Source organism: Ipomoea nil, unplaced genomic scaffold, assembly GCF_001879475.1.
Source record: "Ipomoea nil cultivar Tokyo-kokei standard unplaced genomic scaffold, Asagao_1.1 scaffold0202, whole genome shotgun sequence".
NCBI lineage: Eukaryota > Viridiplantae > Streptophyta > Magnoliopsida > Solanales > Convolvulaceae > Ipomoea > Ipomoea nil.
Genome location: NW_017616630.1, coordinates 2,064,747 through 2,091,825, shown reverse-complemented (window position 1 = coordinate 2,091,825; position 27,079 = coordinate 2,064,747). Strand labels below are relative to the sequence as shown.

At 36.6% G+C, this 27,079-nt stretch overlaps 1 protein-coding gene across 1 annotated transcript; it reads right to left on the bottom strand.

The window, feature by feature from the left end:
* Positions 1 to 1,760: 1,760 nt before the first annotated feature.
* On the bottom strand, positions 1,761 to 26,045 carry LOC109189493. The gene is made up of 28 exons (XM_019340119.1): positions 25,848 to 26,045; positions 25,074 to 25,162; positions 24,309 to 24,432; positions 21,463 to 22,119; positions 20,938 to 21,306; positions 20,662 to 20,751; positions 20,404 to 20,583; positions 19,669 to 19,810; positions 19,329 to 19,510; positions 19,030 to 19,133; positions 18,588 to 18,636; positions 18,266 to 18,332; positions 17,649 to 18,130; positions 17,460 to 17,559; positions 16,137 to 16,270; positions 14,247 to 14,314; positions 13,909 to 14,125; positions 13,570 to 13,785; positions 12,881 to 13,036; positions 12,660 to 12,713; positions 12,337 to 12,551; positions 12,188 to 12,257; positions 11,101 to 11,420; positions 10,761 to 10,938; positions 9,363 to 10,670; positions 8,388 to 9,227; positions 8,208 to 8,279; positions 1,761 to 2,095 (listed from the first exon to the last, which is right to left on the bottom strand). The coding sequence occupies exons 1-28, from the start codon at positions 25,920 to 25,922 to the stop codon at positions 2,075 to 2,077; spliced, it is 6,579 nt and encodes a 2,192-aa protein (XP_019195664.1). The 5' UTR covers positions 25,923 to 26,045; the 3' UTR covers positions 1,761 to 2,074.
* Between the last annotated feature and the right edge of the window lie 1,034 nt (positions 26,046 to 27,079).

Genomic DNA, 27,079 nt, shown 5'->3' with positions numbered 1-27,079 from the left:
CGCGGGGCTGAGGTCCCGTGCGGCTGGGTAGAGTTCGGGCAGAATAGCGGTCGGGGAGGATGTCGGTCGGGAAGCAAAGATGACGCTCGAACCGTTCGTCCTCGCTCGAGATAAAGTAAGAGTAGGTCAACAGTCAAAGTATGACCGGGTGTATAACCTATCAAGGCGGTCGAGTACTTTGAGTATATCGCCTTTACTTTTTCCACTTAGGGCTATAAGTTGTTAGACTATTATAATTTCACAAACTAATCAATTACTTTTGGAAGAAGTCCACTATTTGAACGTTTGTTTTTTTGTCTGATCGATTGTTCAGTTAGCTCACTTGGAGTGCCACTTGAAGTGTTTTGTTGATGGCAAGATAAAGAATCATCTATCTACATAGTTAATATTTGAAAAATAAGAATTATTAAATCACCAAATGTTGGGACTTACGACTTAGAATTGAGGTCTGAGGATTTGAGGAGTTGAAATTATTAATTATTATAATAGTTATAATACTAGCATTTTGTACGCGCGGTGCATGAAAATTTATGCCCAACATTAAAAAAATTGATAAATGCAAATAATTACAAATTATAGTTCAAATTATATTTCAAAATTCCTTGAAGTAGTAAATATTAATCATCGTATTTAAAAACTATAGAGATGAACAAAATTTATATTTTTTATTAATAATGTAAACAATTTTGATATAATTTATACTTTGTTTTTACAATAAATAAATAAAATATCTATAATACTAATCTAGTACCCAGTCACATATATTAGTGTGTGGGCGTGCCTATATATACACACACATATGATTTACCATTCATAAAAATTTAATTAAAATATAATCAACAATTAAAGTAATTATATAATGATTTTAATAAAACGATAATTAAAAATAAGAAAAAGATGTGTATGATAATAATTATAGAGTTATGTTAAGGGTTCAAACCTCTCCTTGGACATTTAATTCATTATATATCTATTATCTATTATTATTATTTAAAAAAAAAAAAGAAAATCGATCGGTTTTTCAGTTCGATTAAGGTAATACTCGAACCGAACCGATCGGTACTTCAATTTGAGACCAAAGTTCGGTTCGAATAATCCGAACCGAAATGCCTAACCCTAATAAGAATATAGAAAATGAGCAACTAAGCAGGCAAAAAATATCACTCAGTCGAGTTGAGCGCCAACTAGGCGGAGTTAGGCGCCTAGTTAGCCAGCTAACTAAAAGCCACATAGGGCTAAAATAGTCTCGGCTTGGGGCACCTAGGCAGCCGTCTAAGTTAATTTTTACAACACTGCGCACAAGTGAAAGACAAATAGACAATAAAAGGAAAAATAAATAAATAAAGGGACTAATGAACCTACACTATAAACTAAGGTGTCTAAATGGCCAGAGATGTAGGAATTCCAGGGCAGAGGTACTTTAGTGGTAGTTTCTTATTGTGAGTGTATGAGCACACAATTTTCTAGAAATCTAATGGACTTCTTGATAGAATTGGCCAACTTACACTAGTTTTAGGCAGACTAACAATCCAGAATTCCTGAACAGAGATAGATTAAAGTGTACTCAAAAAAAAAAAAAAAAAAATCCAGAATTCCAAGGTCATAATATGGCAAAATATAATAAATATAAACCAAGAATAATAAATTTTCAAAGAAAGGTTGGGTAGAAACTCGGTTAACCCAAAATAAGTCTAACTCAATAAAGCACATTATGTAACGAGTACATCCATACCTGGTCTGATCTTTTTTTTTTTTTTTTAGTTAGCAAGCTCAAACTAAATCAGGCTAAGGTAAAGTGTGGAAAACACATGCTTTTGTGCAGAATGTCTAGCTAGTAGCTACCGAAAGTTAACTGTAATGTACATGCTACACAGAATTTACAGTACATTGAATCAAAACCTTAATACATCAATTGATATATGATAGATATTTGATACAACATGGTATAGCAACCCGCAGAGAGTTGAAACCAAGTGGGGATTTGGCAGTGCTGAATTCGCTCCAATTTGAAGACTGCCCGCCCTTTGACATTCTCAAGGCAATAAAACCACACGACGACCTGATTTGATGACGACTACAATTGGCCTAATCTATCCTGAAAATTTCAGAGAATTACAGCACATCAATGAATTTAAGCAAACAAGGAATCCCAGTCCTTCCCTGAGTCATGAAGCATAAATTGAGCATCTCGATAAGCTATTCAAGTAATGAAGAATACAGGCATGCAACTGAATACTGTTGAAACACAAAAGTTGTGTCTGTAGAAATATAACTGTTAAAGTTATGTAGGGTTGTGTCTGTAGGATTGTGTTTCTTAGTCTGTATATATTTATCTGTTGTCTCCCCATTGAGACAAGCAAGTAATACAAACTTCTTCTACATCTTTCTCAACATGGTATCAAGAGCCAAAGTCAAAATTTGAATTTTTTTTTTTTTTTAAGTGAACAGTACATGTTACTGTTCATTCGAAACTAGGGTTTCAAATTACTTGATATTGGTGAGATATTTTATCAAAGTTAATTCCAGCAATAGTCCCCTGACTATTGTGATTTTCCAAAATTAGTCCTCGTCTTTTAATTTGGACAAAAAAAACCCTTGACTATTAGATTTGTTCCAACATTAGTCCTTCCGTTAACATTCTGTTTGTTAGGTGTTAGTGTAAGGGCTAAAATGGTCATTTCCATAGGTGTTCATCTACTTTCTTCCACACATAGAAAGAGTAACTCCTCTCCCTCTCTAATGGCGTCTTGGGCACTGACTCCACAGCATCTCCGGCGCAGTTGGCGACTTCTACCAGCAGCATTCACTCGCCCTCTCTCCCTTCTTTCTCGAATCGGCAAGCAGTAGACGAGACAGCAGCTCCGGCGATCTTCCCGACGGTCAGCAACAGCCATGGCATGAATGTTCGGCGATGAGTGGCGGCGACAGGACGATCCAGTGAGCAGAGCAGCGGCAGATCCGGCGACCTCTGTTCCCGGCATTTCAACAACGACTCAGCAGATCCGGCGACCAGGTTCTTCACCATCCTCTGCCGGCGGCAGTGTGTGTTGAAGAGAAGGAGTTATATTTGTTTAAATGTTTATGGTAACCTTTTGATGGAAGGTTTTATGCTTTGACAAGTATGGACAAATGGGGAACTGAAATGATTTTCATCAATTTCATGTATTCTACGATTGAAGAGATTGAACTGAAATGTTGGAGGTTGCCAACTGCGCCGCCTGTGGAAGAGAAGGAGTAAGAAAGTAGATGAACACCTAAGGAAATGACCATTTTAACCTCAATACTAACCCCTAACAAACAGAAAGTTAACGAAAGGACCAATGCCGGAACAAATTTAAAAGTCAAGGGTTTTTTTTGTCCAAATTAAAAGACAAGGACCAATTTTGGAAAATCACAATAGTCGGAGGACTATTGCTGGAATTAACTCTTTTATCAAATCAGTACTACAACCCCCTTACCCATCCTCCGGCGACCTTTACCCATCAATTCCGGTCGCCGGAATCTCCTCCACGCGCCGCCACGCGCCACCACGTCGCCGGCGCTCCGACACCACGCGCCTGCGCGTGAGGCCGCCGAGGCCGTCTCCGGCGGCCTTTTCCGGCGACAGTCTCCAGATCGTATCGTCGGCTCTCCTCCTTCCCTTCCGTGCAATCAGATTTATTTTTGGTCACGATGTCTTCCGACAACAATTCTGATAATTCGGGTACTATTTCTCCTGCCAATACTTTACCTACTTCTTCGAGCTCTGTTTATGTGCCTAATCTGTCTGGAAATCCGGTAATCACTTCTGAAAGATTATGTGGTTCTCAAAATTACCACTCTTGGTCGGATGCCGTAGAATTATGGTTTATGGGCCAAGGTGTTGTTGACCACTTGCAAAAAGAAGTGGATATGATACCGGAAAAAGAAAAGACAGTTTGGCAAAGGTTAGATGCTCAACTTTGTAGTCTCCTTTGGCAGTCTCTTTCTCCACAGTTGTTGCCTTTATTCCGGCCCTTTAAGACATGTGTCGGGGTGTGGAGTCAAGCTCGATCTCTGTACACTAATGATGTCTCTCAATTCTATAATGTTGTTGACAATTTGGTTAACTTGAAGAAAGATGGTATTGATATGGAAACTTTTCTTAGCAAAGCCCAAAGTTTGATTGCTGAGTTTGGTACACTCATGCCTATTGGTGGTACACCCGCAGAGCAACTTACCCAACGAGAGAAATTCTTTGTCATACTTCTCTTAACCAAATTAGGTCCAGAATTTGAAAGCATCCGGAATCAAGTTCTTGGAAGCAACACTGTCCCGGGAACCACCGAGTTGTTCAAACGACTCTTGCAGGTCACCTCTATTCCAGGTACTCACACATCCACTACCGAACAATCTGCTCTAATCACACAAGGAGGTCGTGGACGAACTAACAATCGTGGTGGACAGAGAAACACTAAAGTATGTGATTATTGTAATAGAACTGGGCACACACGAGATCAGTGTTGGAAACTTCATGGGAGACCGGTACGTACGCAAGCCAGTGTTGCTCAATCTCAACCTGGGGAACCAAATTCTCGAACCATTTCCGCTGCTGAGTATGAAGAGTTTGTTCGATTTAAAGCCACTCCCAAAGCTTCTAGTTTAACTCCTGCAGCCTACACTGATGGAACTCATACTGCCCTTGTATCACAATCTAGCCTGAGCGGACCATGGATTATCGATTCAGGTGCCTTTGAGCATATCTCTGGTAACTCATCTTTATTTTCTCATTTCACCAAGTCTAAGTCCCTTCCATCTATTGTTTTTGGTAATGGGTCTAAGAGTACGGCTATTGCAATTGGAAAGGCTTTCCTCCTTCCTACTTTGCCTCTCTCTTCAATTCTTTATATACCTAACTGTCCTTTCAATTTAATTTCTGTTCATCAACTTACAAAATCTTTGGACTGTACGGTCACTTTTTCTTCTGATTCTGTCATTATGCAGGACCGTCGTTCGGGGAAGATGATTGGTTCAGGGTATGAATCAGAAGGACTTTATCGATTATCTACCCCAAAACCTTCTACAGTTTGCACTGCTACCATTCCTCCTTCCCTTGCCCATGACCGACTAGGACATCCTAGCCTTAAAAAATTACGGCGGCTTGTCCCTAGTTTGTCTCACTTATCTACCCTAGAGTGTGAAGCCTGTCAGCTTGGCAAACATTCTAGAACATCGTTTCCTAATCGTGTTAATAAAAAAGCTGCCTTCCCTTTTTCCTTAGTTCATACTGATGTTTGGGGACCTTTTCGTTATAATTCAATTCTTGGTTTTAAATATTTTGTTACCTTCACTGATGATTTTTCTCGATGTACATGGGTCTTTTTAATGCAAAACCGTTCTGAAGTACTTAATGTTCTTCAAAAATTTGTTAATGAGATAAAAAATCAGTTTGGGGTGTCTATTAAAACTTTACGAAGTGATAATGCTGGAGAATACTTTACAACTCCTTTATCTAACTTTCTTGATTCAGCGGGCATCCTCCATGAGTCATCTTGTCCCGATACTCCACAGCAAAATGGGGTATCTGAACGTAAAAATCGGCATCTCGTTGAAACAGCCCGCACCATGATTCTCCACTATAAAGTCCCTCCAGAATTCTGGGCAGATGCTATCCTTCATTCCTGTTATTTAATAAATCGTATGCCTTCATCTGTTTTACATGGTAAGATACCTTATAATATTTTATTTCCCGATAAGCCCCTTCATACTCTTCCTTTAAAAATTTTTGGGTGCACCTGTTTTGTCCGGGACACTACCCCAGGGCGTGATAAATTTTCCCCAAAATCCTTAAAATGCATGTTTGTTGGGTACTCTAGGTTGCAAAAGGGTTTTAGATGGTATTCCCCTGATAAGCATCGATTTTATGTATCTTCTGATGTTACTTTCTTTGAATCAACACCTTTCTTTTCATCTAGTTTACCGACCTCCATCTCTCATTTTCCTGATGTTCTTCCTGTTCCTACTTTTCAAGGAGGGACCGAGGTACATTTACCTCAAAATCCGTTATCACCTAGAAATCCTAGTCCCTCACTTACTGAACCTCCTTTACAAAACAACAATGTTACCCCCTTTCCTTACACTTATCATCGCCGCTCTCGACCACCCGCGACAGTTCAAATCGATGAAATCCCAACTGATTCATCTCTCGAGCCATCTATGCCCTCGAACCCGGTTCCGGCAACAAGCTCTCCTATCGCAAGTCGTGTAGGTAACAGGTCATCACGAAATCCCTTTCCCATATACAACTTTATTTCATATGATCGTCTCTCACCTTCATATACTGCTTTTATCACATGTTTATCTTCTGTTTCTGTCCCTAAATCTGTTAAAGAAGCCCTTTCCCACCCTGGTTGGCGCCAGGCTATGGTTGATGAAATGGCTGCTCTTCATTCATCCGGGACTTGGGAGTTAGTTCCATTAGCCGAAGGTAAAACAACTGTTGGTTGCCGATGGATCTATACTGTGAAAGTTGGGCCCAATGGACGGGTTGATAGACTTAAAGCTCGACTGGTAGCCAAAGGATATACACAGGTTTTTGGGATTGATTACACTGACACCTTTTCGCCAGTAGCTAAAATTGCTTCGGTCAGAATTTTCCTTTCTATGGCTGCCGTTCATCATTGGCCCTTGCATCAGTTAGATATTAAAAATGCTTTTCTGCATGGAGATTTAGAGGAAGAAGTCTACATGGAACAACCTCCTGGGTTTGTTGCTCAGGGGGAGAGTAACTTGGTTTGTAAGCTCAAACGTTCTCTCTATGGTCTAAAACAATCTCCTCGTGCCTGGTTTGGACAGTTCAGCATAGTAGTGCAAAATTTTGGTTTAAATCGAAGCAAAGTTGACTACTCCGTCTTCTATAGACATCAACATGGTAAGAGCATTTATCTTGTTGTATATGTTGATGATATTGTCATTACAGGAGATGATGTTGAAGGAATACAATTGTTGAAACAACATCTATTCCAACATTTTGAAACAAAAGATCTCGGGAAGTTAAAATACTTTTTGGGAATTGAAGTAGCACAATCCAAGAAAGGAATTTGCATATCACAAAGAAAGTATGCATTGGATATACTAGAAGACACAGGTATGATGAATTGTAAACCTCTTGACACTCCTATGGATCCAAATATCAAACTCCTACCAGACCAGGGGGAGCTTATCCAAGATCCGGGAAAATATAGACAATTGGTTGGAAGATTACTTTATCTAACTGTAACTCGACCTGATATCTCTTTTGCGGTAAGTGTTGTTAGTCAGTTCTTGGCATCTCCACGTGAAAGTCATTGGGAAGCTGCCATTCGGATTTTACGATATATTAAAAAATCTCCAGGCACTGGTTTGTTATACAAAGACCATGGGAACCTTGAAATTATTGGGTACACAGATGCAGATTGGGCAGGTGCATGGGATAGAAAATCAACATCTGGATATTGTATCTTTCTTGGTGGCAACTTAATCTCTTGGAAAAGTAAAAAGCAAAATGTTGTTGCTCGATCAAGTGCAGAAGCCGAATATCGATCTATGGCCGTTGGAACATGTGAACTTGTGTGGTTGAAAAACCTCCTTACCGAACTGCAGATTTGTACAAAGAAGTCCATGAAGCTCATTTGTGATAACCAAGCAGCTTTGCATATTGCATCAAATCCAGTGTTTCATGAAAGGACAAAACACATTGAAATTGATTGCCATTTTGTTCGAGACAAAGTTACTTCTGGAGATATTACTACATCTTTTATAGGTTCAAATAATCAATTAGCTGATATATTTACTAAAGCTTTAAGAAGTCATAGGATTGAATACATTTGTAACAAGCTTGGTGCATATGATATACATGCTCCAGCTTGAGGGGGAGTGTTGAAACACAAAAGTTGTGTCTGTAGAAATATAACTGTTAAAGTTATGTAGGGTTGTGTCTGTAGGATTGTGTCTCTTAGTCTGTATATATTTATCTGTTGTCTCCCCATTGAGACAAGCAAGTAATACAAACTTCTTCTACATCTTTCTCAACAAATACTTAAAAAAGGAAGTATGCAGATGAAAGATGAATTTTATGAATCAATAAGACAAAAGTCATTAACAGTTTCTAGCAAGGGGAAGAACTTATTAAACACATTTAAGCAAAACTGCACACGTGCACTTGCATGCATGTGTGAAGGAGAAAGAGAGATCTTAAACAGTGGTCAAACCTGAAGCATCTGCATCAGCTTTGGATGTTGTTCAAGCAGCTGGCAGAGTTTGTCTCTGTCACTCAATAGAGACTGCAATAGATAACAACTATAATGATCAGTCTCTGATCTAAAAAGAAAATTCCAACAGCATGGAACTAGAATTTTCACGCTGATGCATGACTGATTAGTGACAAGTACCTGAATAGCTTCTGGGGATCTAAAGAAATCTTGTAATGACATCCCAGCATCTTGTTGCTGGGAGTCAGCTTGTTGACGTGAACCTTGTGGCAGAAGATGATCATGTTGTTGTTGTTGCTGCTGCTGCTGCTGCAGTTGCTGTAGAGAATGTGAAATATTCTCCTGTGGTTGGGGGGTCTGATAATATACATGACCTGGAGAAAGTTGGGGTTGATGTAACATCTGTAATGGTTGCATTTGCATGTGCATTCGGCTCTGTAACAATGGAACTCCCTGGTCTGACTGCAGTGAACCTGGTATGAATGGTCTGAGATGCTGTGATGGTGGACGAGGAAGTTGTGGTGGCTGCAATGGCTGCAATTGAGCAATAGACGGTAAAGAGTGAATGGAAGGTAAGGAAGCAGGAAGATTTTGTACGTTACTGGGTAGGCTTTCTATATGGTGTGGAGCTGAGTTACTTCCATAGGGATTAACAGGGATTGAACTGGGCCTACTGAAAAGTAAGGGAGGTGCTAAAGGTGGGGGAGAGAAAGTGGTCAGTATGGGCCCAGAAGCTGCAAGATTAGCCAGTCGAGCATCGCTTGCTGAGGTCTGCTGAAGCTCAGTTGTACCAGAAACATTCTGATTATAGACCGGAGACTGTGAAGCGGAAGGTTTTAATGAGGAAAAGCCAGTAGGATTAACTGCAAAAGGAGGTGGTGTTGGTGGAAGTGGTGGAAAAGGTCTGGTAGATCCACCAGCTGAAGAGAGTGTTGTACGACCATACTTGGAATCTGGCAAAGGACTGGAGGTTGTAGAAGCAGAAGTGCTGTTCCGTGCAGACAAATAATCTGGTTGAACCTGAAAAAAAAGGTCAAGTATTAAGCTTCTTGTAAGTATGAACAGAAGAATATTTAATTTACATGAAAGCCAGGCAGCAGTCGAGGCTAAACATCTGCTGCAGAAATAGCAAATGGTGAAGATGGACGGACATACAGTGTGATCTGCAGGATTTGAAAATACAGGTGAGTTTGTTGCTAGAGGTGGCATTAGAGGTAAAGGGGCCTGACTTGGTGGTTGTGATTTCTGATCATAATATCCTTGAGAAGCAATAGCAGGAGTTTGTCCTCTCGTATACATATTTGCTGGTGAGTGAGAGTCAACGGTTGTCTGTAGAGGTGAAGCAGAAGCCTTGGGAAATGCACCAGTACTAACAGCTTTTCCCAGAGAATCAAACCCATTAGAGGATTTTACCGTGGAACTCCTTGGTTCCTCAGACTGGTCGCTGAACTTCCTATCCGAAGAAACACTTGGCTCTCGCGTCAATGCCATCTCAGGACGAGAAACTGACATCCGTGAAGAAGAAAATTCACTGTGTGTATTTTCATCGACGGGGTTAGATACTCTGGGAGCACCCACACGAGAAAACTGTCTAGTCTCATTCACCTCACTCACAGTCTCTTCAACAATTGAACGAGGAGAATTTTGGTCAACAATGACAGATGCAGGTTGTTTTAGATGGTCATCTGGCTGAGGGAAAGGCAGTTTATCATCAGGTTCAGCCTCCTCAGCGTCAAAAACAATTTCTATTCCCTGAAGGTCATCATCAAGATCAGGTTTCAACTGGCGAGACATAGTTGATTTCTCTACATCTGCTTTATTCTCAACAGGAGCCAGTTTCTCTTGTGCAGCAGCAACATCAGTAACTGGCAACCCCACACTATTCTGACGCTCCCTTTGTCGGGCCATGAATTCATCTACATGAATAGATGGTGGTCTCCCACTAGAAGATCCAATCCTTGGCACAGCAATGACATTAGAATTGTTGGACCCATCAGCGTTTCTTTCTCTTGCAACATAGTCATCAACATGCATGGAGGGAGGTCTGCTAGTGTTGGGCTTTCGTTGTCTGAAAGTATCTCTTCGAGTAGGGCCAGAAACAACAACAGGGGGTACAGACCCCCTTGAGAATGCACCTGGTGCAGCAGTCTCGGCTGAGGAAGCATCTCCCCTCGCACGCCTATTTGACCCCTCCATTGAGGAGATTTTCCTTTTACTGGCAAGCCCAGTTTGCGTCAACCTATCACGCAAATTTTCAGGACACTCCCACAGAAAATTGTCTCCATGTTCATCTAAGCTATTGTCCTCTATTCTTCCGACACTTCCATCTACAAGTTTATGAATCTTAGAACAAACTGTAGGATCAATAGGTGAAGCAGAAAGGATGCTGGCAATTTCATTTGCCTTCACGGTGCCAGTAGGTTCATGCAACAAAAGCATTAGTGACCTTGCTAACTCCTTGACCTGCAGACCCATAAAAACCATCAAACATGTTCACAAAGAACTAAGGGAAAAGAGATAAAATAAAGATACAAGGAGAAAACCGATGCGTACGCGGTCCAGATAAGCCTTGTCGAAACCCACAGAATACATATCATCATTTCCCATTGATCCAAACAAACTGGTATAGTTCTCAAAAGATTTCATGCTCTCCTCACAAAGTACCGGTGGGCTACTCCCATTCTTAAAACCAACAAGGTACTGCAATGCCTCAACCCTCTCCAGGTTCACACTGAAGAAGCAATAACTATCTAGGGTTAAAATCAAATTATACAAAATTTAATTCCCAGATTAAATGAGACCAAAAGAAGAATTAAGTCATAATGCAAATATATATATTCATATTAAGAACCTAAAGAAGTCAGTTACATAAAATCCCCAAACGATGACAGACCTGTCGGCATCCATGCAGAAGTACAAAGAACCCAATGATAGTGCTCCAATAGCCTCAACAGTATATGCGAGAGGAACATTCTTTGAAGCAACTGAGCTCAACACCAAACGCCAGCAATATTCCAAAGGAGGATAATCCTTCCAATCAAATGTGTTGATGATGTCATGAACATTTGCAAACCGACTCTCAGATTCACGATCCTCATTACTTAACAGAATATGCTGACAAATGGAAAGCAAAGAACTTTTTCCTCTTGCAGAACAACACAATTCTTTAAAAGCTGAGAGGCAGGCGAGCAATTCTTTTCCAACTGGCAGTACCTAAACACAGTGGTAAAAAGAAAAAAAATATTCTCCATTTAGATAAATGCAAAAGGATGCATAATCACATGCTCCAGTTAAAACCAAATAATTTGAAATAAGGATGAATACTAGCATGCTCAGTTAAAACCAAAAAATTTGAAACCTCAGATCTTAGACACAAAATTAAGAGGGCTAAAAAGAGGAAAATAATAAAATAAAAAGAGAAATAGCAAGATCGAATGATGAAACAGAAATAGCCTCAATTTAAACAGAATTAAGACGCCCATCACACATTGGTAAACAATTATAAATGAACCTAAATACAGGATTTTTAAAATCACACACAGACATAACATGCAAGGAAAAGAATAGCACCAAACAGAAAAATATTAATGCTTCAAAAGAGTATTAATTAGTTTTTTTGAAAAAAAAAAAAGAAGATAAAAATAGCAGGTGTACAAAATGTCAACGAATAACAAAAAGAGACTTAATATTGGACCTGTAAAAACACTGAACCAGGTAGAGATGCTTACAAGAAGCAGTACTTCGATTGATAATGCAGTTTCAATCCCTTATTATGTGTTTGTTAGGCCCAGCTGGAAATTATTTTAAAAGAGGCTACTTTGAAAAGCCTCAACTTTGGAACTTATGGGTCTCCTATCTAGCTTTAAAAGAGTTTCTCTTTTGAGAGTTCAGCCTACTTGTACTTTTTGGAGTGGATAAGTTCCGATAAGTCATAGGCCAAAGATGCACCATCAAATTTATGCATATGAAGAAAAACGTACCTTACAAAATGTGAGAAGATATGTAAGGACTAAGATACATTCCTTAGCTGTAAAAGTTTCAGAGATGTGTCTGGAAGCAAACAATTTACAAAATCAAAATCATAGGCTGAGAAAGCAAATTGCTTATAATCTATGGAAGAGTTGCTAACCTATCAGGAACTGAAATGCTTTGTCCATGTGTTCTACTATCACAAATTAGTGAGATGGACTTGAAAACTGGGATGCACCAACTGACTACTGAAGTCACTTTGCCACTAACATTTCTGCTCTCTAGGAACACTTTGGGATCTAAATTGGCAACAGCTAAACACTTCTGAAGCACTTCACTTAGCATATGAACAGCACCATCCTTTAACATAATTTTCTGATGAATACAAAACAAGAAAGCAAGAAATTAATATGTTTTGCCATTTATTTCATAGATGAAGTTGGTGAAATATGTACAATAACAAAATTTAAGCACAAGGAGCACCTTAGCTTGTGGATGCTCTAATAGAAGAGAGAGAAAAACAAGCAGGTGGTGAACCTGGAAAAACCAAAACAGTGAAATAAAGAGAATCAAATACAATGTATAGGCATTGAACAAGTATTATAAAAATAATAATAATAATAATAATAATAATAATAATAATAATAATAATAATAATAAACTCATCTGGAGAAAAAGAGATTCACTGTAAGGGAAAAAAATACCTTGTAGATATCAACTTCTGACAATATTGAGTGGTCAGAAAGATGATCATGGATCTTCAATATAATAGGCCGTACAAGTACTGAAGCATTATCAGTGCTTAAGTATGCGATACGAGTAATGAAGATTCGCAGCATGTCTTGCACCACGATCAATGTCTGGTAACAAGTGTTAAACCATCAGACCAACTGAAGGATTTAGAGTTGTGTCACTATCAATGCTCAGAAGAGAATTGCCATTATATATAACTACCATTTGAGATAAATGTAAAGAATTGGTGAATCAAAAGACTACAAGGTCTGGATTCTAAGAATTCAAGGACTGTCTAGCCATGTAACCAACCTGATATTTTTATACTATTTAATGTGGAATGACTTTTAAAACTAGTTGTCATTTGCATTACTATTAAACTGCAACTCAGTCTTCTTAAAAAATTAAAAATAAAGTGTCTATTTGTTTAACAAGAGATACCAATAGCATCACATTTCAATCCATTAAGCCATCAAGACCATCATGACATGGCAAATAAGTTTCCTTAGAGAGTGATAGAAAAATGGGAGTATATTAACAAAAACCAATTAGATAAAATCCAAAAAGGGCAGTTCTCAACCCAAATTTTCAATTGGTATAATGTCTGGAGATAATAAAAAAAATAAAGTGAAATAAAACATGTTGACCATGAGCCACATACACTAACACAACAATGCAGAATAATCTGAGCGATTTTGCCAAGTTGTGGTGACAACTGGGCAAGTAGTTTCTCACTGTGTCCAGGCTGTAGGTACCAATTAACTTCTCCTTCCTTCTGAGGTCCTAACAGTGTCCTTACAGCCAATGCCCTAAGTGTAGCCAACATGGGTGTTCCATCTTTCCAAAGCCAGACACATTCATCTGGAAACAGATCATTCTTCAAACAAGCATATGGTTCAGTAAGAATTGTAAGATCCCATACATACACCATGCCAAAATTAGATAACTTCCAACACACTCTGATTCCAGAAGAACAAAATGACACATGAAATTCACATACCAGAAGACACAAAAGGCTGCAGGTTTCCTTTGGACCAAGTGCTACAACTGAAGTTGCATTAAGACTGTCGAGGAGGAAATGGAAAAGGCCAGGAGTCCACCCATAAACAGACCAACAGGCCAATGCTGATGCAAGAAGATGGCAAACAGCTCCAAGACCAAGAGCCAATTTGGGACAAGGGCAAGATAGATCTGCTGCACAGGCAGCTAACTTTGGGCTGCAAATAATGAATTCAACAATTTACAAATTTTCTCTCACCAGAACAAACAGAATAAATAAATAAAGAGAAGGGAAGAGACTACTGATCCTGGGAGGAAGTTCTAAGATGCCTCCATTACCTCACTTCTCGATGCAACTGTACAAGGGAATTTATTAGTTTTGTATTTCTGTGCTGCTCCTTTGCTTCCTATAAGTAGAGTAATAAAAGAGGTCCAGCTTAGAAACTTGATGCAAAAAGGAATTTGCTAATAAAGGATCCCAACAAAAGAAAAACAGCTAGCAGGCTGAACACAGAAATAACTCTCAAACAAAGGCAGAGTTTAATCATCTTCTTCCATCTTTTGAGTGCTATGAAGCTTTTTACACTTGTGCATAGCATCCCTGATAATACTATAAAGGTAACACAAAACATGTTAATTAATTTTCCCCGTAAAGTTATTCCCATTAAACATATTCTTTGGAAACATTTTCCTGGGAATTTAATTGATGAGAAAGTACCAAACAGCCCCTAATAGTAAACCAAAGCCAAAATTATTTCAAGGTAAAAGAACTATAAAAACTATTGAAAAATAAAGAATTAGGTTTATCTATAGAGTTGTGTCTGTTTATGAATGGATGTCTGTTAATGAATAGGTGTCAGTTATGGGTACTTACTTACCGTTATGTGTTTGTATATATATATGTACTATGTTTCTTTGTTAGAAAGACAAGACAGATAATACATAACTGGCGCATGAAAACACAGACAGATAATACATTTTCTATTCCTTGATTCTTCATCATTGCTTCCGCCTAACTGGCGGGTGGTTGTTATTCTCCGATAGCACGCGTCGGCACGAGCCTCCACGCGCCGCTGGCATTGACGGACTCCGATAGCACGCGTCGGCACGTGAGGCCATCTCCGGCGGATTTTTCCGGCAAAACTCTCCAGTTCTGCTCGTCGGCTCTCCTCCATTCCTTCTGTGCCTGTGATGTAATTTTCCGATGAAGATTTTACAGATTGTTGTTTTGCCCTTCTTTGGAGATTTTGGTGAAGTTTTAAGGCTTTTTGGGTTTGTTGCCAACTTCTTTCCGGGGTGCTTTTGGTATAACCCTATTTGTTTCTTTATTTTTGGTATACCATATTTATTCCGTAGGGTTTTAAAGTTTAGCACCTTTTTTTATTTCCGGAAGCCTCTTTTGTTATTCACTTATCATATAAGGGGTATAAACAACAATCATGTGGTATTCTCAGTATTCATACTTCATTCTTGGGTATATTTGTCATTACTATGGGCTCTACGACATCCCTTTACTGCTCATGATTTGTTTGCTCTGCCGTTCATGATGAAGATTGTTGATTGACAAATCCTAGAGTGCTTATGTTGCTGTGAGGGTGTTTTGTGTTAATCTTCACGACTTCACCCTTGGTGCCTTCATTCCCAAGGTTGTTTGTGACAAGCTTCGCCCTTCGTGCCTTCATTCCCAAGGGTTGTGTATAGCATTGTCCCTCCGAAGCCATCTAGCACTGTTATTCTCTAGCTGCTTTTAATCTTCATTTTTAATTTAAAGTAAGGTAGAGTATGTTTTAATCCAAGCTTGGAACTTCCAGATGTTCCAGCTTGAGGGGGAGTGTTGAAAAATAAAGAGTTAGGTTTATCTATAGAGTTGTGTCTGTTTATGAATAGGTGTCAGTTATAGGTAGTTACTTACAGTTATGTGTTTGTGTATATATATATATATATATATATATATATATATATATATATATATATATATATATATATATATATGTTATGTTTCTTTGTTAGAAACATAGACAAATAATACATAATCATACATTTTCTATTCCTTGATTCTTCATCATTGCTTCCGCCTAACTGGCGGGTGGTTGTTATTTTCCACCCGCCAGGCCATTCCATCTTCCAAATTCAACAAAAACCATGGCAGTCAGTTTCAAAACCATGGGAATAGGCAGTTATAAAAATGATGTCCGAAATGTAATAGACAGCAGAATGGTCTCTGCAAACCTGTAACTTCTGCAAAAGATTAATCAGCAGCACCAAAGAAGGAATGAGTAGATCAATTAGGCTCTGTTCACGATTACGCTCAAGCAATATGTCCGAAGTTGAATTGCATTCCGTACTCTCATCAACAAGGTAATCTGGTAAAAAAAAGAAATCATACTACGGCATAAGCAAATGCACTCCAAGAGGGTATAAATGCATAAAAGAACGTAACCAAATTTCAAGACCAGCATGGCCAATAAGAAAATTTTTAAATGAAAATGACAAGGCATGAAATCGGGATATTTTAGAAACAACAGGAATCAGGATTCCAGAAGCTCAAATAGATAGGTTCAATTAAAGAAAATGTTTTAAATGTTAAGTAAAGTAAAACATGTATGCTACAATTAGATATCATTGGGAGGTCAAGTTATGAACAACAAATCGTATGGCACATTGAAGTTGTATTCTCTTCAACAGCTCATTATGAATATTTAAGGGAACCAGGGTATCAGCATAACATCACTGCTCAGAATATAGCTCATGAACTACGCTCCTTAGAGAGTGATTTTAGCTTTAGGTATATTTGAAGCTACATGAAGTGCATCCTTACAGGCAAAAACATAAATGAAGAGTTTTTGGTGGAAATAGATGGCAATTAAGCAATTTGCAGTATAAAATTCAATTTTCACTTTTAAATGACCATGTATGACAAGAAAAATGTCTGGGGTCACAATACCTATAGTACTGCCTTGTGATGCCCCATATTTTTTTATCATTAATGAGGTACCGAGGGGAGACCACCAAATGTACAGAAGATCTTAACATCAAACCATCAATCCACACACAACTAAACAAATTTAACACTATTGAATAATAACCAAAGAGAGAGCACTTCTAGGAAACTCTCAATTTATGCTCTTATACAAGTTGTTAATATTTCCAAATTCCTACTTTTATCCAACCTAATTAATCCAATTTTGAATTTCCCAATACAAGACAGATTAAGGATAATTGTGATCCTAAATGCTGTCAAAACTCAATAAAAGTGGTTAATTCTAGTCTTGGTCCCTCAACTATTGTGTTTTTTCACTTTTGGTCTCTGACTTGAAATTTTTGACTTCAACGTTCCATTTGGTTCGTGGAAAATAATTGAGGAATGGAATTTAAATTTCATGGAAAAAAAATGACTATGAAAATTACTAGGAAAGAGTTTCCAGTCAGTCAGCAACCGGAAACCAAAGTGAAACAATCTCCAGGAACAAGCTCAAATGAAAAGAAATAGTACAATATATTCAAGATAAAGTCAGCACAACACCACCTACAGCTGGTAACAAAAATACTTACCATAGACATTAGATGATCTCTCAAGCAAGAGCCTACAGTTTATCAAAATAGCATGAACAACCATCACAGCACCCTCATCATAAAGTGCAGCAGCAACAGTCTTCATCAATGAAATCACAGCTACTATTAAGTTTTCTCAAGTATCATATGTTGTATGAATTAAAAAATAAAAGTTCTCATAAGTCATACCATGTTATCAGAAATGAATGCCAAAAGTCGGATTGCAGTTGTCAATTGAACAACAGATGAGTCGCGAAGAATGACACCTGGAAAATCTTTTTCAGTGATGCGTTTTCCAAGAATATTGTCAATCAGATTACCATCAGAAGTACTTGAAGAATCGCCAATAAAATTATCAATATCCATCACATCAGATGCTAAAACACTTGTTGAGGCCATATGTGCATCCCCTCCAGAAGCCAACACAGCAGCATACCGTAGAAGACCAATAGCTCCACTTCTATGGTAAACTACGCCAGCATCAATCCAGTCCAAGAGTCGTGCTGGAGCGTCCTTTTTGTTTGAACCAGGGGAGGAAGACAGTAATAGTTTATGCAGTTCCTTCACATGATCAATCCAAGATGCCAAAGAAGATGCAGTTGAATCGGAAACAATGATTTCAAAAATTTCCGCAGCAGAATGAAAGATTGCATGGTTTAATGGTGAAGCAACTGGAAATTGAGAATTATGGCAGCATAAGTATTATATGGAAATCAAAACAGAAACTCAAAAACAAATATTTTCAGAAACACTACTTGAAAATGCATATCAAATATGCAACTAGGAGCAAAATAATATAGATCTACCACTATTTACGGAGCTTGGATCCAATTCCTTTGCAGAGTGTAGTGTTGCCATTAAAACTGAAACTGCCTGCAGAAGCATAATATAATCAATAAGACTAACGTTTTTTCAACAATTGTCAATAGGAAATGAGGAATAAAGCAGAGGGAGTATGAATCTGACTAAATTGAGATAGAAATGGGAAATATGAAATTATCATTATTTCTTATTAAAGAGCAGGCCCAATGGATAGCCATGAAAGTCTATGTTTGATTCCTCATAGCAGTATGATAAGAGAAGCCTCATTGCCCAACTCCAACCAAAATAAACAAGAGGTCAACTTACCTCAGGAAAATGCACCAAAGCTAACAAAGCTTCACGTCCACCATCAGAGCTGTAAAGCAAATCAAAAGAATTTGTCAAATAATCAGATACATACATGTGTGTTAGAACTTAGAACGGTTGCTTATACTCAAGTTAGGAATCTTAGAAGCATTAGAAATTTACTTGATTACTTTACTTTCGCTTGTACTCAAGTTAGGAATCTTAGAAGCATTAGAAATGTAATTGATTACTTTACTTTCCTATTAGTTTAGAAATCTCTAATACTAGGGAATTATTGTGTATATGGCAGTAGGAAACAGGAGCCGTGTGCCCTTGTACTAGGAATACTATAAATATACAGCCCGCTTGAGATGATTTACTCAAAGTTTCTCCATCTAGGGTTTCTAAATCTACAGCATATGCAAGTTTGACGCTAAAAAGTTATAATTTACATTATTCTTACCGGGAAAGACCACAAAGCTTCCATAATATCCATAAGAAATCCTCAGAGTTGAGATTTGATGTTGAGTTCAAATTCGATGTTACTAAAAGATCAACAGCATTAATCTGCGTAGCATTCAAGCAAAAATAGAATTAATTCAGAAGGAAAAATAACTGACAAAAGGAGAAAATATGGTGTACAAGAGTTAAAACAAGGAAATAAGATTTTTTCTTCCAGAGGAGGAAAGTTGTAGACTGAAACTATGAAGAAAGAAGTGAATTAATAAATAAATCAAATGATCATAAAGATGTATGTCTGACCGCCTTCAAATGCATCTCCACTATCATTGCAACTTCATGCGGGTGACAAAAGAAACCCTTGGAAATCAAGGCAGAGGCATAGCGAAGACAAACTGACTCTTCCTTCTTCCGGTTATAAGTACCCCTTAAGGCATGAATTATCGTGGTAGACAGTTCAGGATTGCTAGCAAGGAAAACTAGTCCTGGAAACACACACACACACACAAAAACAATTAAACATACATTACATTTTTTAAAACAGAAGTAATGAAGTGCATTGCATTGGGAAGAGAGAGTGTGTGTGTGCATTGGAAGGAGAATCTAAAAGAATAAAAGACAAAGGAAAAAAAAAAAAAAAAACCTGAACGGCAAGAGATAAGTGAAAGAATTATGGCCTCTAAATATGACACAATATCCACGAAAATATCCAGCATGCCACCTTTATCAGTTTGTAGAGCGGAAGATGACAACAAAGCAGCAGACAAAGGAAGGAAACCCCTCTCCTGCTCACAGAAAAAATGGAAGAGAATAAAATTAAGGAATGCAGAATGACAACACTGATTGTTAACATGATTACATGAAGGTGAGAAAACAAATTAGTAATACCAACTTGTCACAAATTGCAATTTCCCTAGAAGTGAAGATAAATACCATTGCCAAAATTTAATAAGAAAATGTGAAATGCAAACAAGTTGCTATGTAAATACCATCATCCTTATAACGTATGGCTTGCCAAAATGTATTATATGTCTCTCAGAGGACTTTTGGTTCACAGAACATGGAAAATCATACCACATTACCAAGGGTATCTTAATACTTAAGGTGGAGAAGATAATCATAATATCTTGACTTAACCCCAAAATCTTACATGATAATAATGTCACATTAACATGGGTTATCTCATAACTTGAACCATAACCCCTTTAACATTAAACCATTTTATAGCCACTTTTACTACCATTGGGAGAGTCATAATTTAAAAAAAAAAAAAAAAAATGGAAGGTGAAATGCAACACCAGAAACCTAGAGATTAAGACAAATGAAACAGAGAAGGGCAATATCTAACTACTTTAATTAGGTTGATCCAACAACATACTTTTAGAAGTGAAAGCAAATGTGTATCGACATCCTTGTTAGGGTAGCAACAATTGGACAGTGAAACCAAGCCACTTGTAGATTTATATGACAGCTGTCCAGCATCACCAAGAAGCAAAGATCTACACGCAGAAGCAACCGGAGAGGGATCTTCAATAGGGCAACAGGAATTTAATAATTTCTGCAATAATACTTCTGTTAACAAAAACGAAAAGGGATGCAACTACTGAAGTCTCAAATGTTAAGAGAAACTTCTAACCAAGAGATTTTTTAGCTGGACTTTAGCATTGGCAAGCATGTCCAAAATGTCACTCTTAACCTGACCTTCCAGTATGGATAATACAGCATGCTGTTTTTGAAAGAGGGAGAAATAACCAGACAGTGAGAATTATAATTGCACTTTAAATTCAGACTCAGACATGATTTAGACTTTTTCAATTAAAAACAAAAAAAAAAAAAAAAAAAAAAAAAACAAAAACAAAAACAAAACAAAACAAAAAACAAACAAAAAAAACAAAAAAAACAGATCATGAACCTCATATCTGGAAGCCACTTCATAGAAGCGCATTCGATGAAGTATATATGTTGAGAGCAGAGCAACATCATGCCGCTGATTCTTCAACAATAACTTCAATAGTTGATTATAGCCATCACTAATACCAGAAGGGATATTCTCATCTTCACGAGGCCACCATCCGAGGAAACCTTCACAGCCAACTGAATGTTGAGTAGCCTGCTCAATAACTCCAAGAAGCATTAACTTCAGAGCAGTTGAATTCTGCATGTAGTGTCTAAAAGCATATCCAAGTTGCTGCATTCCACCATAGTTAACAAAGTGAAAGCAGCTTTCTCTGGTAGAACACAAGATAACAGCCAGAGCTAACCAAAGAATAGTATTCTCCTTCTGAAATAGAGAAACCAAAAATAAAATAAAATAAAATAAATAATTATAATACTCATGTTAACTAAAAGTGGAAAAATATAATTAAACAAGAAAATTCATCACTTTTCTCTCAGTTCAAATAAGAATATGCCAGAGAATGAAACAAATCTCAGTCACCTTTGAAAGCCCAGAATTGCTGTCATTGCAAATACCTTGACCATCTTTGAAGTAATGACTGAGTGCATCAACAAGCTGTTCAGTACTAGCAATATCTGCCCCCAACACTGTACACACGCCCTCAGTAGAAAATTCTGATAACTCATTCCCAGATTGAGAATTAAGGTCCTTATATATCTCAGAGAGCTCTTTTCCGGCTTCAATAAGGACATTATGAACATCGCCATCACTCTTATCTAGTCTGAGTTGCTTATTGATGGTAACTGTAGAATGCAGGCAAGAAGTTGTGTAGACTGAGGCAACTGATAATATGGAACTAAGAAGTCTATCAGTTGCATGTCCAAGATTTTGACAGTCCAAAATTTTAAGTGCAAGTTGTAAGAACTGTTTGATCTCTATAGGAATATCAAGCCGGGGGACTTTAAAAGATAATGATTTCAAAGGAGACAAATTCTCCAGCATAGTGACATTAGTTGGACGTAATGCAGGTGGAAGGTCATCAAGATTTCCTTCAACAGCACTAACAGTATTTGCTAAAGAGTTGTCCAGCTCAACTTCTATATTAAATTGGCCAAGATCTTCTGCAGTATTTCCATATATGACCAAGCTCAGGCTGCGATAGCTGCCCCTAACAACCAAATGATTGGTGACTACTGCCTATAAATGACAGATAACACTTTCAGAAATTTCAAAACCAATATTAAGCAATCTTACAACTCATTACAGAATCTATATAACTAGGAAAAAAAAAAACTAAATGTCAAAATATAAAAATAAGCAACCATACAACCAGTTAAAAAATTTATGCACTTAATTTAAAAATCAACACTACTTCAATATCATTGAAAGACCTTGTTTGGGTCATCATAAATTACAATTCTAAAGATATGCAACACCCTCGAGGATTTCCCAATCTCATATTCTCATTCAGTACTTACATTTCACTTCAAGTCCATAAAATTCTTATTTAGGACTGAATGAGATTGAGAAATCCTTAAAGATATGCAACACCCTCAAGGATTTCCCAATCTCATTCAGTGCTTACATTTCCCAATCTAAAGATATGCAACACCCTAAACCCTAATACATTTAAAGCTGTTTTGAGCTTATTTTAAAGGAATATGGAAAAGCACTTGTCATAAAATAACTTATTAAGCTATTTAAAGCAAATTGGATCTAAGTGCAGTTTAGTTCACAAGTAAAATTTCACAGGATAAGAAGAGCTCTATTAACTTTAAGAAAAGAGGCATATTAAGGAAACGTAGGAACCATTTCAGTAATTGGAAAATTATTCAATTTCTAAAAGATCAGAAAATAATAATAATAATAATAATAACAAACCAAAAAAAAAAAAAAAACTGTGTTCTATATACATATTAGAAAACAATGCTTTCCAAATTCACAAAAGAATCTGGAAAACACTAAAAAGATGTTTTCTAAATTTTCTTCAGTAACCATCGCTGACCTACCAGCTGCCACCACCATGCACCCCCGCCCTCCCCCAGGCTACCATTACTATTCGTACCAGCCTACTATAAGTATCCATCTACTTACTACAAAAATCACGCCATCCAACATCATTGTTTGTCTACCACTATCACTACTTACAACAGATCAAAATAGATGGTGATCACTATGGCCAACTGTAGACCATCTGCCAAAATGGGTCAAATGTGCATTACTCAAACAATATGAAATTCAACCCAAAAGTTATATAACATAAAATTCAATTTGAAATCCAACCAGAAATCTATATAGCATAAAATTTTTCAATTCAAATTTCATAAAGAGTTAGTGACAGTAAGGTTGACCAAAGTTTTCAATATTCAAAATAATTTTAGGACAAGTCACAACCAAAAAAATAAATAAATAAATAAATAAAGAATAATACGGATTGCAAAGCAGACCAAAAATAATTCACCTGTACAAAATATATATATCAATATATGAACTGTATAAAAAATAAAATAAAATAAAATAAAATAAAAAACAGAACAAATTTTTTAATATGTATATATATATATATATATATATATATAAAATTTTCAAGTGCATCCACCTGTTCCCGTGAGACCCTTCGAAAATGCACAGAAGCTACTACACAAATGCACACGGGGTAAATTGCTAGGCGAATTGCACACAATCTAGTCTGTGTGCATTCGTGTAGTAGCTTGTGTGCAATTGCGAAGGGTCTCACGGGAACAGGTGGTCTCATTTTATTATTATTACTATTACTATACTATTACTATATTACTATTACTATATATATAAAAGCCAAACTTCACTTTTGACATTAAAACCCAAAAAAATCCTAACTTTGTTTAAATTTAATTTTTAGGCCACCTAGAAATTTTGGATTATCCCAAAAAACTTCAGACTGAGTGCTACAGGCCAATGCCATTAGCACCAGCTACTTGCATTTGTATTTTTATAATAAAAAAGCAATCAGATTTGAAGGTAAATTCATAGTTGTCTAATAGAAAATCAAATCTTGGACAATTTTTTAAAACGAGAAATGGAGAATGGAATACATATTCTGTAACATAAGATGACCTTAAATTCTGAAAATACGATACCCAGCTGATAGTGAAACAAATATAATCTTTGTAACTAGCAGTCTGAAAAACAAAGAGCCATATAAAAGATCCAACTATCAAGAGCACGACATTAAAATTGAAATTATTAAATGAAGAACACAGTTAAGTTCCAGTACAAGGAATGAAATATATAATTCAAAGGTAAAATTACTAATATTGAGAAGAAAGGAAAATCAAGCAAAATAAAAAATTCATGAGATCAATAATACTAATAATCAGGAAGGAAAAAAGCAAATCTTTGTTTAATACCTCAACTTCAAGAGCATTTGATGAAGAATGCGAGTACAAAAAAGGCTGGCATAATCGTCTAAACCTTGTCTCCCCTTCACACTGAACAAAAACCTCCATGGCAAATGAAGGAGGTGAAGTTGCCCTGATTAGAAGAATTCATACAAAGCGTTATCAAAATAGTGTATACAACGCATTCTCAAAAGACTTGTGGACACTGTATTCTCTGAACTTTGCAACAAGCATAAGCACTAATATCTCTTCATGGAAAAATGCTTCCCTTTATGTCAAAATTAATATTTCTAACATCTAATAATTCATAATTTTTTGAAAATGCGTTTAGGATATTAGAATAGTGAAGCTAAATACTCCAAATCTTCTAAAATATTTTTGTGCAAAATATCATATATAATCCATATCCATTTCCCCTTGACAGGCAACATATAGGAAAAGTAAATCAATAATACTTTTATATCTTTAAGACAAACAAAGGTTAGATTCTCTCTAATTGATTCAGAAGGACTATACTAAAATAAACAAATAAATCACAAAAACTGACGAAAGCAACCCAATCCTATAGATATTATTGCCATACAGCATAATCTAGTCTAGTATCCAATAAATCTGACTATATCTTCATAATTGCTTTTCATCAAGGTTTTAACAATAACAAGTGTTTTTATCAATTTGGTAAACCAATACTCAGAAGAGTGGATGAGATAAAACTTATAGTTTCAAGTAACAGGCCATCCCTTCATATGATATGGACATAACAAGTTAACATACCCAACAAGTTGCACTGCTGAACATGCAGATGATGCATTCTGTTCAAGAAACTCACAGGCAGAAATGACAACAGGCTCTGAAAATAACACCTGGACCAAAGACCAAAATTAGCTAGATAATTAAATGGAATATCCTTAAAAATTAAATAGCAACTAGAATACTTTAGCAGTTGCAACATATATGCATATATTATATATTTATACTAAAACAAACATGAACATTTTTTCTTATTTCAGTTTGAAGCGATCTTCTGATACATTCAAGATACAACACATTGTGAATTATATAAAAACCAATACGCATATAGTGTAATCAGCAACCTCCCAGAGCTCATCTAATGCACCCATACAATATATGACATGCACAAAATCCCTAGCCCCAATAAAGAATGCACCCGTTAACCCAAACTGAATTAAATGAATTTCTAGAACAATTTTTTTTTTTTAAATCAAGAAACAACAACAACAACCAAAAAACCAAAAAAAAAAAAAAATATATATATATATATATATATATATATATATATATATATATATATATATAAAAAGAGCATTGTGAATACCACAATGCCAGTTTGAATTAACATAATAGTAAAACGAAATTCAGAAAATATAATTTTAACATTTCATAATCAATTCCCGAATACTTCCAGCATTAATTTAAATAACATTCTGAAAATTATACAAAAGATGTAGAAAACTAAGTAACGTCGAGTCCCAATGAAACCCAAACTTAGAAATACAACAAACAAATCAAAAGAGAGTAGGGAAAAACCTCGTCAACGTATTCATCCAGTAGGGGATGAATGAATGTCTGGGCGAAGAGTACACAAGGTTCGGGTCGACCCATTTTCCTTCTACTTCTCAGTTGAATTAGCAGAATCGGGTCGAATCTTTGTTAGGGTTTTACTATGTACATCTTGTAGGAAGGAGCAAATACGAAGAAGTGCTGAACATCCCCGGTTAAACCCCGACGCCGATGTTCAGATTATTTTAAGAGGTAAAATGACCAAAGTGGTGCTGTATTCCGGGATTTTTGCTGTTGCGGTGAGGTTAATCTGGTCATTGGGATTTTATTTGAAGATCTTCCGCCAATGGCTCAGATTGATATTTTAATTTTTCCTTCATATTTCCTAATTTATCCTTTAAATATAATTATTCATTAAGGGCCTAATTTATCCTTTAAATATGATTATTCATTAAGGGTCTATTTGAAAACCTGAAAAATGACTTCTGTAAATCATTTTCTGGATTTTTTGTGTTTGGGAAGACTGAAAATGAAATGGTCAAAGGAAAATGCTAGCTAGCCAATGGAAAATGAGGGCTAAAATTCGGAAAATGACTTCCCCTTTTTTTTTGGCGGAAGTCATTTTCCATCTTTCAATCAACATACGCAGACACGCTCAAGCCTTCTTCTCCCTTCACTGCTTCTTTTCCCACTTCACCTCCTCCTTTAACATTCAACAGAGAACTACCAACACATCTCCTCCTACAATCCACAACCACAAAAGCTTCACCAAAACTAGAATAGTTACGAGGTATATCATTTTTCCTTTTTGATTTTTTTTTTTCCAAATATTATGCCTTCTTCACTGGTTTCCCCGGCCGAAAACCAAACTGGTTTCCGGCTGGGGAAACCAGTGAGTCTGGTTTCCGATGCGGAAACCAGTGAACTGGTTTCGCATGCAATTTTTTTTTTTTTTGATTTTTTATGCCAAATCAGTGAACTTGTTGCTGATATTTTCTTTTTTACTGATTATATAATAAAATGCTTTGCATTAGTTATATTGTTTTTATTTTTCTCCAATATAAAAATTCTTTACATTCAAATATTATATTCGTTACATTGTCCCTACAATGTCTTTATTAAAAAAAAATATTCATTATCAATAAATTAATTAAGAGAAATCATTTCATTAGTTATATTGGCTTTATTTTTCTCCAATGTAAAAATTCTTTACATTCAAATTCATCAATTGATTATATTTACTACATTGTCTATTATCT